Source organism: Poecilia latipinna, unplaced genomic scaffold, assembly GCF_001443285.1.
Source record: "Poecilia latipinna isolate Pla-1442-1.1 unplaced genomic scaffold, P_latipinna-1.0 Scaffold916, whole genome shotgun sequence".
In the NCBI taxonomy this organism is placed as follows: domain Eukaryota; kingdom Metazoa; phylum Chordata; class Actinopteri; order Cyprinodontiformes; family Poeciliidae; genus Poecilia; species Poecilia latipinna.
Genome location: NW_015113532.1, coordinates 226645 through 240877, shown reverse-complemented (window position 1 = coordinate 240877; position 14233 = coordinate 226645). Strand labels below are relative to the sequence as shown.

Genomic DNA, 14233 nt, shown 5'->3' with positions numbered 1-14233 from the left:
ATTCAATAACTACAACTAATGATGCGAGGTTCTATATGTTTTGCTATGATGTTAAAATATTTTAGAAATTGCTAAAAAATGATCAAGTGTATATTTTCCTCTTATATGGGTCGTGTAGTTTTTGTGAATCTATTAACCTCATTACATCATAAAACATCTTCCCTTTGCAATTTTTTTTTTCCCGTCTGACACGTTTAAAGTTAATAACTTTCTGTTTAATTTAGACATAAAATATTATAATTATAAATTGGAACCCATCAGTTGCACTTTACATGCCAGATTTGCAGTAAGCAAGATGATGTGCCCCCTTTCTTCCAGGACCACTTCAAGTACACGTACCCGCCTCTTCCGGACGATGACTTCCAAACCCCGCTGTGCGAGAACGGGCCGATGGCGGGCGAGGACGACGCCGAGAGCAAAGAGGGTGAAATGGAGAGCCGAGACGCCCTCGAGTCCAGCTTCAACTCCGAGATCGTGGCAAAGCCCAAAAAGGTAAATTGTTTCGTGAATACATCGAATAAATCTTTTTATTTTTGCTATGAAAACCCAAAATGATGACAAAAAGAAATTATGTTAGTTTCTTGCAAAAGTATACATATGAGACTCAGCTGCACCATGTGTTTTCTAGAATTATGCTTTGGACCTCATGAATTTGATTTTGGATGGGTCATAGTTGTATCGTCTTATATGATTGAGAACGAAGTGTGATTTATTTGACTCCGACACATTTAGCAGCACCCGGCTTTAGTTTTTTAGATTGACTCATTTCAGACAGAGGTGACCAGGTTGTGACTTTGCACATTTTAAACTCCTCTTGTCCTGTTTTTAGTCAGGACCTCCAGATTTCAGAGTGTAATCAGGCCGGCTATGTGATTATCAGTAAGCTGTATTTCATGGTGTCTGTTGAGTTTGTTCTTTAGGGGGTTTTTTTTGGCTTGCATTAAATCCAGCTAAGCCTTCACAGGCACGCTGCTGCTCTTCAGTTCCTCATGGTGTCCACAGAGGGTCTGTTACTTAAGCTCTTCCATGCTGTCAAAAGATTCCTCCTCCCCGCATCATGAAGCGGCATCACTGAGACGGCTTGCAGCCTGGAAATGTTAAAGCTGCTGTCGCCTCCTTCTCAGTACGGTTTCTCATTGCTGCACCCTGGATGTAGACAGCCTGCAGCTCGTGTCATGTATGTCACAGATTCTCTTCTGACTCCCCGTCAGGATTACCCAGATCTCCTGTCACGATATTTTTATGCTTCCTTTTGCGTTTTTTTTCCTTGAAAGATGCTTTATGAAAACAAACCGTAAATTAATAAACGACATAAGGTGGACACATTTACAGGGTTTCTACGCAAGCTGTAAAACTCTGGAATATGATTCTAATTTTGGATTAGTGTGGAATAAGTATAATGGGAGTATAGAAAAAAAAATGTTTCCAGACTTTTTTCTATTTTTCTCCCTCATTCTCTTAAGATTTGTGTTCATGCATCAGTCTATATGTTTCCCTAGCGATCTTTTATCCAACCATCATTTTTATCCATCATTCCTCTTTCTAATTATCATTTTGTCCATGATAATCTATCTATGTGTGCATCTATCTATGTGTATGTCTTCAGAGACATTTTCCATAAACTCATATGGAAAGTATTTATACTTTAAAAATTGGCTAAAATTGCCAGGAACTCTGGAAAATCAAGTCTGGAAAAATCTAGAATTGCAACACACAAGCGAGTACTACAACGTTGTATATATACGTTGTCGTATTTGAAAAAGATTAAACTTACACTTTTTCCATTTTTTCTGTAAGTTTTTGACTGCTATATTCAGCTTCATAGAGGATTCAAATGACAAAGGGAGAGTCAGGGTTTGTAATATGTCCACAGATATGTGGACACACAGCAGGTTGAGCTGCAGTCTACATGAGACGAACCACGTTAGCCAGAGCTACTCCCACAAGGCTTTACTGGACAAACAATGATCCGATTGTTAAAAAAGCTGCCACGCTGATTATTCACAAGAGATTAAGACTTTTAAAGCAAGCCACATCATTTACTTGTCAGCCTAAGTGTAATCTACAGGCTGAGGTTTGAGCTTATGTTGTGCTCTTCGTAGGGAAAAAGAATCCTATTTGTTCTTAAAAGTTACATTGCTGTCTTTAAATCGTTTCTTCTTATTATTTTATTTGAGTCATTTTGTACTTTTGCAGTATTCTTTCCTGACTTTTTGGTCCAGAAAGTCGCTGTCTCCCGCGAGACGTTTCAAGTGGATTATGAAACCCCGTTTGTTTCTCATTTTGTTCTTTTCATGCTTGATTTGACAGCTGAGTTATTTGACTCCATTGAATAATTTCTGCCAGCAGGAGATTGCTCAGCGTTGATCTCTAACATTTTATAAGTTGACTGATCCAAACAGGAATCAGAACCGCATTTATAGAAAATGGGATGGAAAACTTTTGAAAAAGAATGCACACAGTATTATTAAATAATACATGAGATTTCAGTCTTTTTTATGACCATTTATCTCCATAATTTATCAGAATTATCAGACTACCAAGAGACGTAAACCAATAAACAACTGTTAAGTACATGGATACACAAAAGGAGTACAAGTTGACAAAAGGCTATTTTGAGCTAATTATTTTATGTAAAAGCACAAAAGTCCTCCACGCATCAGACTATTTAAGTCAGCCATGTCAGGAAGAGGAAGATGTTTTTCTCGCTAGCTTGTCAAAATATATTTACACAATCAGTCTTAGGAAACTCCTCAGAAACAAAGTAATCTATTCCCGAGTGCATGTCAGAAGGAAGGCTATAAATAAGGCTGTCAGATGATCTAATAAACATTTCCTGAATATTCAGGGTGAAAAGTCACTGAGCAGCTCGTCTGAAAAACTGCAATCATTTACAACAGTAGTCTGAGCTGCTTCCATCACCAAATTATGGCCCCAGTTATTAACAACCTCCTCTTGGCGGAAAGCGTCTGTAGTATTATATGGTAATTCCTCTTTAGAGGCATCTAGTCAAAGCTTTCAGTTTTTTTTATTCTGGAGAATCATATGCATTTTGTCCTTGCGCTTAATAGAAGTAAAGCAAGCTAATAATAATAGTGGGGAAGGTTCTTCTTTAGTTTCCACAACAGGATTCTGTGCATTTTTTCAGTACTGGGAGTATTTCCAGACAGGCAGGAAAAACAAGAGGAAAGTGCAGAAGCCTCTTTCAGTCAGCTGACTGGCAGTTTGCAGCAGCGGTGTGGCGGTGCTGTGTGACTCTGCTACTTTGTAGGGTCATACCTAAACCCATATTTTATAAGTGATATAAGTATTTAAAGCAAGGATGACCAGTTAAAGGAAAAGGTTGAAATGAAAGATTGGTGAAGGAATGGGAATGCTGACTGACTGACAGGTTAGGGTTTTAGTTGGTCTTTTTCTTTTAGCATAAAAGTATTAATGTAGAGTGTCGGGTTTTTTTGTTGTTGTTGAATTTCTTGCCGTAAGTGTGACTAAACATGTGGTTCTGTGTTGTTACAACAGGCTGTCGGCGCTTTGAGCTCGTCTGAGCACATTCCGCACAACATTTAATTCTTTTCCTTCTGATCCATCTTATCTAAATGAATAAAAGTCTCTTTCAGACACGCCTCCACCTTCCCCACATCAACCATCTGTCTGGTTGATGTCCTCTGAGGTCCAGAAGCACTGAACTGATGGCTTAATGGCTCCTTTAAGCTAATTTTCTCTTTCTTTTTTGTTGTTTTTTTTTTTTTTTCCCTTTTCTGGTTGCGGAAACAAGGGCTGGCTGTGGTAAAGCGATTTTAGGATCACAACCACAGCAGAAGCTCCATGTCTGGAAGATCTCTGCAGGCTGGAGAGGCAGGTTGTACTCATGTGACATGAGTACGCCTCCCGCTAAAGTCGACCCAAGTTCCCACCACCGCTCCTACACGAGCCCATTCCTTCGCCCGTCATGGACCTCACATTTCCAATTTGGCCCCAACAAATTTGCGTCCTTGTGATTACCGGATGATGCCTTTTTTAATGGGCTGTTTTTTGGGGGTTTTTTGCACGCCTCGGAAACACCGATGTAAGCGAGACGCACATTTCACGGTTTAATTAGCTTTTATAAAAGGTCAGCACACTCCCTGATGTCCATAAATATTTCACATTATTTGTCTCATCTAACCTCCCGATTAATAACTACTAAGATAATTATTGTTTTATTACAGTAGACTAACTTATTAACCCCTAGCACTTAATCCTTTAATCAAACCTGCCATTTGAAGCTGCTTTTTTAATGTAAGCCTTGTGTGCCTTACAATCTGATATTATCTCTAGCCAAGTCTGAAACTTGAAAGTTTTTAACAGTGTTGACAGTGTTTGCTGTGTGCCTTAATTTGTATTGCGCAGAGAAGGATACTTGACCATGTGCATTTCAAATACAAGTCAGTTGTCTATTCATTTCATTTATTGTGCAATGTATGGAAAGAGCATTTTAAATGTCTTTCTTTTATAATGATCTTTAATTTCTTCATTCTGCTATAGCCTCTTAATTTGTTTCTCGTATTAGATTGCCCTCTATTTTTTTGTTCCCTATTAATCTATAATGGATTTTTGAAATTGTATTACGGGAGTCAGAAATGGGGCCAATGATTGTTCTCATCACTACAATGTACTTTTAATTCCAGTATCTGTAATAAAGTGCAATCTCCTTTTAAGCATTTACTTTTCCCTCTAATTTGAAGTTGTTATACTTTTCAAATCACTTTACATGTGATTCTTACATAATTGTGTTGAGTTTTCTCTTGAAATTCAATAAATAATCAAACTGGAAGCTGACAATCTCCTGATGTCTTTTTTTTTTTGTTTTGTTTTTTAGGATGCAGTTGCAAGAAAGGGAGACACAACTTTGCAAATTTTTTAGCTTATAAACTGGGAATACACACTTCCCCTTTGAGTCAGCAGTGTTTGCTCACGCATTTCCCCCAACTGGCTCCTTCCTTTACTCTCGTTTACCGTCTCCTGATGTTTTCACTGTCCCATCCACTGTACATTCTTTGTGGCTCAAGCATCCATATATTTTAAAGGCTCAGCCGGTCATGTAGCACGTCTGCCTGTCTAGTCAGCCTTTGTGTGGTCGGTGTTCTGTCTGGGAAGGATTCGGGTCAAAGTTCATGAGCCTTTTGCTGCTCCCCCGTGTGAGGTATCTCATGACTCTATCCCGAATGACCTACTTTGGTTCATGAGGTTTTTTTGTTTTTTTTTTTAATGTCAAAAGTCATGAGATTACAGGGTTACACTGGTTCCTTATTTTCATGGATATGCTTGGTTTTATTTTTCCATTCTCTCTGGATGCTGCCAAGAGCAAAATTCAGGAGTCTGATTGACAGTACATCCACAAAGTAAAAATAAAGTTTTTCTATTAGGATTTCATTCTGGTAACGATGACATTTCATTTTTTTTTTTTTTTTTTTTTCACAGAGTAGCTTATTAATTAAAGTTGACTGTGATTTCTTGTACTAACTCATAGAGACCTCTACTTGGAGGCCAAAGGTCAAATGTTTGATTATAAGACGGGATGCTAGGCGAGGTTTCGATGATTACATTCTGTGTCTTTTCTGTGTTTTCTAACTATGTGGTCTTTTTCCGTTTCAGGTGAATTTTCTAGAAGAAAGCTTAAGGTCGGAGGACGGTGAAAGAGACACAAACGTGAGAGTGAAAGGAGTCAGGAAGCCGCTCACCACCTTCAAAGGTCTTCTGCTAGATGTTAGGTAGGCCCCGCTTTATCTTCTCACTTTATGTGTATATTATTTATAAGATAATTTATTAGTCTCCCATAAGATAAATAGCATGGGAAACTAAGGGAGCACATCAACTTGAACACGTCCTCCCCACCTTGAAACACGGAGGAGGCAGCATCATGGCTTTTCCTCAGGAGGGGCATGAGGACTGGTCAGAGTTGACCAGTCCTCAACTCGGCGACATATCAAGAATGTCGCCGAGTTAGCAACAGTGGGGAGACTATTGTTAACTACATTTTTAGTCCTCATGTTCAACTAAATACAGGAGTTGGGAGGACATATAAAATACATTTGAGTTTGTGGTTGTAGCATGAAAAAACGTGGATCCAGTGGTGTGAATATTTTTGTGAGGCCTCTAGAACTAGAACTACCCCTTTTTAATATCTTAAACCAGCGGTGTCCAAAGTCGGTCCTCGAGGGCCGGCATCCCGCATGTTTTAGTTCTCTCCCTGGTTTAGCACACCTGCATCAAACGATGGCTCGTTAGAAGGCCTAAGGAGAACATTGACTTGCTGAGGAGGTTGTTACTATCACTAGGGAGAGAACTAAAACATGCAGGATGCCGGCCCTCGAGGACCGACTTTGGACAGCCCTGTCTTAAGCAAACAACATCTTAACTGTAGATTGATTGGATATAATCTTTTTTTTATGACCAGCGGATATAATCCATCTGTAATCACTAGGGGTGCACCGATTGTAGTTTTCTGGCTGATCGCCGATTACCGATCTTTAAAAAGCCTGACCTTCAGATTCCAATTTTGGTCAATACCAATAGTTTTTTTTTGTTGTTGTTGTTGTTGTTTTTGTTTTATGTTGCTAACTATATCAAGAATGTCGCCGAGTTAGCAACAGTGGGGTGACTATTGTTAACTGCATTTTTAGGATTTTATTTTGACGTAGCCAAGATCGGGGGATAAGAGATCAGATTCACATCTAAGTATCGATCTCCCAAAATGCAGGAAATCGGTTGGCCGAAAGACTTTCATTTAAGGTATTGAGTTTCTTAGGTTTGAAAACATCAGTTATCAAGGGTGGTTAATGGTTGATGGCATAGATGTGTATAAATATTTTAAATGGATAAAAACCCAGACCAAATGGGACAAACTGCAGCTTTTCCTTGTCTTCTTGCTTTACTTTTAAGTTTGGATCTTTAAAGATAGACTAAACTTAGTTTTTGGTGAATATTCATTGTTTTAATGTTAGTCTATTGTAATTTTTATCAACTTCTAATAGTCTAAAGTGCTGCAAAGTGTTGTGTTTTGGATGCTTACTTCAAGATTATTTTATCTGGTCCTTACCTAAGAAAAACCAGTTTGTTTGTTTTTTTTTCTTCTTTTTTTAGCTTGTGTCCTTTCCGTCTTTGCCCTTCCTTTTAACAAACAGTCCTTTAGGAGTAAGTGTGAAGTCATGCAGACTGACAAGAAACTGATGGATCAGAGAGCGTAGCTGTCTGTCACTCTGAATCATCATGCTATGGACCCATGTGGGAATATAAATATGCTGCTGCTAGTTTTCTAGCAGGTCAATCCAGCATATTAATCCATATTTCTATACAGTGGATATAAAATATTCTGATTGCTGAAACTGAATGAATAGTTAATTGGAGTATTGGTAAAGGATGCAAACACTTTTGCAACCAGTTACTACACTTATTTTTATTTTTTTTCCTTCCCAATAGATTTGTTAATTTTTTTAGTATCAGTATTTACCAGATAAATGTTACATTAAAGACAAAGAAGCTTTGAAATAATTCCCTCTGGTGTCCTTGTCCTTTATGAGTCCCTAAGACCCGACCTTCCAACAGTCGTGGTTACGCTTTTCATATCCGCTGTACATGTAAATGACATAGAAAACTGCTCCATTTATATTTGCAGCCAAGCCAACTTTACTCGTGACTCCGTGTGCACAACTATCGACACATCAAACTGTTTTCATCACACCTACAAAAGCAGGAAGTCTCACAAAGACCATTTTCTCGTCCGTGTTTGAGCGTAACGATATGAAAACTGTCACGGAAATTTTCCGCCGTTGCTATACAAATGAAGGTCGTATATGAAAATGACTGTGCTCTTTGTTGATGAATATAACAGTAATTGTAGCAGGAAGTATGAAAGAACTGGAGAGTGAAAAAGAACAAAAGGGGAAGGGTTTTTTTTTTTTAAAAAAAAAAAAAAAAAAAACGTCCACACTTCTGCATAGCTTTGGTGACGTTGATTTTAACTGTGTGAGTCAGCTGGAATTATAATTGAGCTTTGTCCACATTTTAAAAAAAAAATAAGACCGGGACATATTAATTTATCCAGTCTGGCCATGTTGTAGTCGTCTTCTGAAAAGTGTTTCAGAAGACGATCTGAGCAAACGGGCTCACATGCTAAAACCTAAGCCTGAAACGGTACATGCTGAGCGCACAATTAATGCACAATCCCTTTGTGAGTTTTAACCCATTTCTGAGTGTTTGTTCAGGCCCCTGCAGAATTTCTCCTCGCTGCTTCATTTCAGCGCAAATAGGGCAGAACGTATCGGTTTGCTTTTACCTAGCAGCACTAACGGTTAGGCATGATAGCACCTATCTGGATCTTATCTCCAGCTGTAATCAGGCTGTGTTGTAATGTGCTTCTATGCTGGATTTAAAACTCATTTGTAAGACCTGAAGCCAGGGTAGCCATCTTAGTTACCATGTGATTGTTTTATTCTATTATCCCGGTGCTAATTGTTATTTTAGTAGTTTATGTTTTTTGTTCTTTGCTCACAACATATGAAGAAGAAATTCCCAGTAGCCAAATATTATCATTCTAAAACATTTTGAAGGAAATGTAGTTTATGTTTTTTGTTCTTTGCTCACAACATATGAAGAAGAAATTCCCAGTAGCCAAATATTATCATTCTAAAACATTTTGAAGGAAATGTTTATAATAAAATTGATATACTGGTGCCTTATAGAATGCATAGATGGAGTAAAATAGTTGTAATTTGAATCGGTGCACAAAAAAAATGCACTTTTTTTCTTTTCTCTTTTGGTTGCAAAAAGTTAAGTTTTTCACACATCGACTTGACGCTTCAGGTCGTTATTGATGTTTTTCTGCCTTTTTGCCCTGATTGATCTTGTGAGACGCGAGCAGGAATCCAGGATGTTTCCAGTCGATCTTTCATTGATTAAAAATGAGTTGGTGTTGTAAATCAAACGCTGAAACCCATTCTACTAAGAAACGCCGGCAAGCAATTAATTACCACTCAACAGGGGCGCCAGGATCCTCTTTTCCTTCACGGCACACAGTCGTTCAGAAAAAGCCTTGCAGAAGGAGGCTTACCCTTTGACCTTTTGAAACATTTTTCACAGAACAACCGCAAACTTTAATATGTCTTATTTGTGATTGTCAAGTGGAAGAAAATTATTCTGATTTCAAAATAACATTTTTTTTTTGTTTGTTTTAATAAAAACATGTTTTAATAAAATCACTCTACCATTTCACAATAATGGGCAACTTGTGTTCCACCAACATGTAATATTGCAAAAACATAAAAAAAGGAACATTTTCATAGGAATTTGAATCCATTATTTATTGACATTCAAATCAATTTGTTTCAAGTGCTGCAACTTTTTTTTGTTTTGTTTTGTTTTAAACCTCATACTATATGATGTCATTTTCAAGAATAATGTCAGCCGAGTTCTGTTTCCACTGTGTGGCGGCTTTGAAGTGAGGATTTCTGACTGCTCTGAGCTGTGAATTATAGAGATAAACCGATTAAACCGAGCCTTAAATGCAGTTATACTTCGGAGCTCTGTTAGCTTTTAATTCAAGGCTGGGGGCTTCAGAAGAGAGTAGTGGTCTTTGATCTTGTGTTTGCCAGAGGTTCCTAGGCTCGCTCTGAGCCTGTTTCTACAGCTGTTTGAAGGGAGAAAAGAATACACAAGGCCATTAAGAAGAGAGGGGAAAAAAAGGCTTTATTCTTGGCAGTTTTAGGCCATGGAGCATAACTAGGCTGCATTTAAATAAAATATTAAAATCTATACTGGTTTCCTTGTTTGCAAAGCTTAGGTCCCCAGTGTTCACTGTGCACTGAAGCCAAGTCGGTCTAATCACATGCCCTGCAAATTGGACTGCTGTAAACTTGATTGGAGGACAAATTAGGTGCTCCTCATCACAAGGAAAGCAAAAAGAACGTTGTGCCTAAATTATAAAGCACTGGGCTTTTTGTGTTTTTTTTTGTTTTGTTTTTCTCCTTTTGGCTATAAAATTTGTTGCTCTATTTTGTTGGCTGTTCATCTCATGCCAAATTTAGATTTTCTGCTCCAATAAACAAAAATACCCATCTGTTAATAAACTTTCCATTGGGATAAGTTCAGAAATTAAAGTGGGAACATTTACTTTTGTGTGTGTGTTTCTTTGTTGTTGTTGTTTTGTTTTGTTTTTTTCGTGGAAGTTGCATCACTTATGTAATTTATATTAACGTATAGCTTAATTTTGTTGGTAGATTTTTTAAAAACCCACATACAATTATTATTATTATTATTATTATTATTATTATTATTATTTCCTGTTAATTTAAACTGGACCACAGCTCAACAACCAATAACCTAAGGACTGCACTAGAAAAAGTTCATGGTCTTTATACCGAGCAGTCTTGTTTTGAATTATCTTCATATTTTATTTTTTTTTTTTAAGGTGAGTTAATTATTTTTATCACGGTAGTATAGTGGCACACTGAAAAATTCAGTATTGTAATTTGAGTGGTGAAGAAATTCTGCAGTGAAAAACCAAGTTCACCATTGAGTTTATTTCTGGCAAGAGAATAAGATGAATATGTTGAAAGACACTTTACCTTGGGTATTGTTAAATATTTTCTGTTTTGCTTCAGTTTTTCTCTTAAGAATATAAGAGAAAAACACTTAAAGAATATAAACCATTTTTTTTAAACAAATCATTTGCTTTATTTGTCCAAGTATAATAAACGGGTTGTGCTCAAGTTGTTCTTTTTTGTATGATAGTCCTCGGATGTCCTTTGGCCCGATTAGCAAAGGGTGACGTTTTTACAGAATTTTTAGTGTAGAATTATGTTGCTCTAATAAAAGATAAATTGACTGGCCAATAAGTATGGAGGGTGCTATAAATACCATTTTCATTCAACTGAGTTTAAGATTCAGGAATTTTTTTTTTTCTTCATGTCTTTATTTCTTGAATGTTGATTGACACATCAATAGTCAGGATCCGTTTATTTTTTCCCCTCCCTTCACAGTGAGGCAAAATATAGTTTGTAGCCAATATATAAACAAAGAAATTCCATTTTTATTCTTTATAGCACATTTCCACAGAAACTGTCCCTTAGGGAAGGCATGGTGGTTAGTAGGAAAAGGTTCATATCCCCAGATAATTAGACCTCACAGACGCCAAGGAACGAGAAATGCACCAGAACGGAATGTAATAAGATTTAATAACAAAGCGTGTGGAGTGACAAATGAAAACCGAGGCTGTTTTGTTTTTTTGTTTTTTTGCCACATTTTCTAATATATGAGCCTCTGGTTTTGATTCAAATGATTTTTTTTTTTTTTTTTTTGTGCTGTAGTTGTAACAAAAACCCTTTTTTTTTTTTTTTTTTTCTCCATCTCTTTTCTGCTTCAGTCCTTCTGAGGAGCTCAGCTTTGGTTCCGGTGAGAACGAGAAGAAATGCCTTATTATTCTGAGCAACGTCACCAAAAATCAGGTGGCTTTTAAGGTAATTGTGAAATCATTTCACTCTGGCGTTACGAGAGAGTCATCACACCGTCGCGCTTGGTAACGAATCAAAACGTTTAATTAACGAGCCCCGTGTGCCTCTGCGTGCGCAGGTTCGCACCACGGCGCCCGAGAAGTACCGGGTGAAGCCCAGCAGCAGCAGCTGTGAACCGGGGGCCTCGGTGGACATAGTGGTGTCCTTGCATGGAGGTACAGCACTTAACGCTCTGCACGCTATGCGCAGCAGCTGAGCTTTAGAATAATCAAACGCTGCACTGCGTTACCTTCCCCAAAGTGCAGGCAGTCACTTTTTCTTTGCCCGACATGCATATTTCAGGTGAGATAAAAGAATCTCCCCCTCCCAAAACAAAACAGTCAAGTAGCTGACAGAGAGTTGAACCAAAGTGCAACCTTCAAACACCGACACGTCAGTTTGAGGTTTGATGTGCTGAGCGTATCTGAGGAGAATCAGCAAACCTGGCTGTTACCTTGGTTTTTATGCTGCTGTCTTGATTTTTTTTTCTTCTTCTTTTCCTTACAAAGGTTTTTCAAACTGTAATTTAAGTCAGTTTTATTGCCACTGATTTTTGTTACTTTCCAGGTAATTCTCACATTTATTGTCACAGCACAATTCATCGATATCTTTGGTTTATTAAAAGTTATATTGCCAGCAAAAATCATGAGATCCCAGACCTGCTCCCACCACTTTTTACAAAATCAACCATAATAGTTTATTGAAATGGTTTTATGGATGCGTTCTGTGCAGGTTCCCAGGCCTCGCCACAAGATAGATTTTTGATCATGGCTGCAGAAATGGAAAACACTGGATCACAAGAACTCACTCAATTCTGGAAGGATGTCCAAAAAAACAAAATCATGGAGCACCGGTGTGTATTCGTTTCCTTTTATTTCTCCTGTTGATAAAATGCGATGTAGACAGAGTGGAGGACAATTACATAATTGTAAAACACCAGTCAACATGAAAATGAAAACGGTTAATACATGTATGCTTTCTATCCATCCATAAATGAGCAGTAAGACCTTGTCCATTGTGAATTCCTATAGTAAATCAACTTTTTGATCATTTTCTAATTTACTAAGCTGTATTTGCATATCAGAGTTGACTAATTCAGTAGGAATTAATCATACTAAGTCTATATATGAGAGTTAATTTGAATCCAAATTTCCTCTTACTACTCTTCTTTCTCCTCTCGAGGAGAAAGAAGACACATTTTCACATTTCTAACACATTTTACATGTTTTCATGTCGATCTCTAAGTACCTTTTTGATCAAGTGGGGCCGGTTTTGCACATCTGCTCATTGGACTCTGACCTCCTTGCAGATTGCGTTGTCATGTTCTGGACAGTGTTAAGTCGGCAGCCGTCCCTCATAGGGACAGCCTGGGGGAGACATCGACCAACGGGCAGCAGGAGTTGAGCACGACGGTGAGTTCTGATGCCAGGATTTTCACAACGCCACCACTTTGCCGTTACGCATGCATCACTGGGCGTAAGCTAAAGGCATAGGTGCCATTACTATTGAAGTTTACCACGGACACATAGAGACTTAGGCTCCAGCTCATTCAGAAGTTATTAATGCCAAGTACAGTCAAAGGTTGCATGACGTCAGTGTGCTGTTTGTTTCATCCCAGAAGTAAGTCCAATTTGATCAAACGAAACGCCTGCAGCCTGTTCTATCATAATCATTTAAAATGTTTATTTTTCTAGCTTTTTCCTGACAGAGGCAGTCAATTATTTATAGTAGGGGGGAAAGAAAAAATTCTGGTTACTATCGAGACAAATTGTATAGACATTTGACACGGACTTTAGCATCATCGGTATTAATATAAGGGTTAATTCACTACATAATGTAGATTTTCACCTTAACTCTAATGTTTTAAAAATGCTGCCAAGTTTTCTGAACTCAGCACGACCTCAGTTGGATTAAACCGAGACTTTGCTGTAGACTTCCTGTTATCGGAACGCTTCCTGCCTGAAAGAACAGACATGGGGCAGCTGATATGGTGGCAGTAAAACCTCCTGGTTGCATGGCAGCACAGGCTCTTTATGACTTCACCAGAACACTTTAATTTCCTCTAACAAACACCACCTGCACACAAAGCACAAATGCATCATGACTCCTATGCAAGCAATATTTTTTGCTGATAAAATTGTGATATGCAGTCCCAACCCTAACTCCAGCTGTTTTTTATTTTATTTTATTTTATTTTTTTAACCAGCTTATGCGAGTGATGGCCTGCAACTCTCGACTGGAGCAGAAAATGAACTCGTGTCTGTGGGTGCAGAAGGTTCTCACTGGGCTGGTGCTGGTCCTGCTAGCGCTGAACCTGCTGTGCCTCTACCTGCTGGGTACGGCTCAGCGGCCGAGCTGACCTGCCGCCGGCACCTCCACCTGCGTCTGTCAGCCCTCCGGGAGGCGCTGACGGCTCCGGCCGGGCCACAGTTGACCGCGTGATGGGACGCCGGTCCTCTGCTCCACCCGCCCAGGCCCCACTGGCCGCCGTCCTGAAGAGCAGCGGAGCTGACTATCGAGACGTGTCGGTCCATGCGGAGCTAAGAGATTACACATGCTAGGTTAATGTGTAATGGATTGATAGGTTCTGTTGTGGCTGATCATGAAAACATAATTTAAATTAATAACATTTATTAGAATTTGTTTGAAAGATTAGTCATAATAAGGTATATGTAGAGATACATATATATATATATATATATATATAT

The 14233-nt window shown here is 38.4% G+C and overlaps 1 protein-coding gene across 1 annotated transcript; it reads left to right on the top strand.

Annotated features, from left to right (window-relative positions):
- Positions 1 to 246: 246 nt before the first annotated feature.
- Positions 247 to 14233, top strand: LOC106957567 (motile sperm domain-containing protein 2-like; the record flags this gene model as incomplete). Its single annotated transcript, XM_015048957.1, has 7 exons — positions 247 to 492; positions 5635 to 5750; positions 11399 to 11492; positions 11605 to 11701; positions 12258 to 12378; positions 12835 to 12937; positions 13732 to 14233. Coding segments are annotated over 7 exons (930 nt in total), but the record flags the coding sequence as incomplete, so codon positions are not given.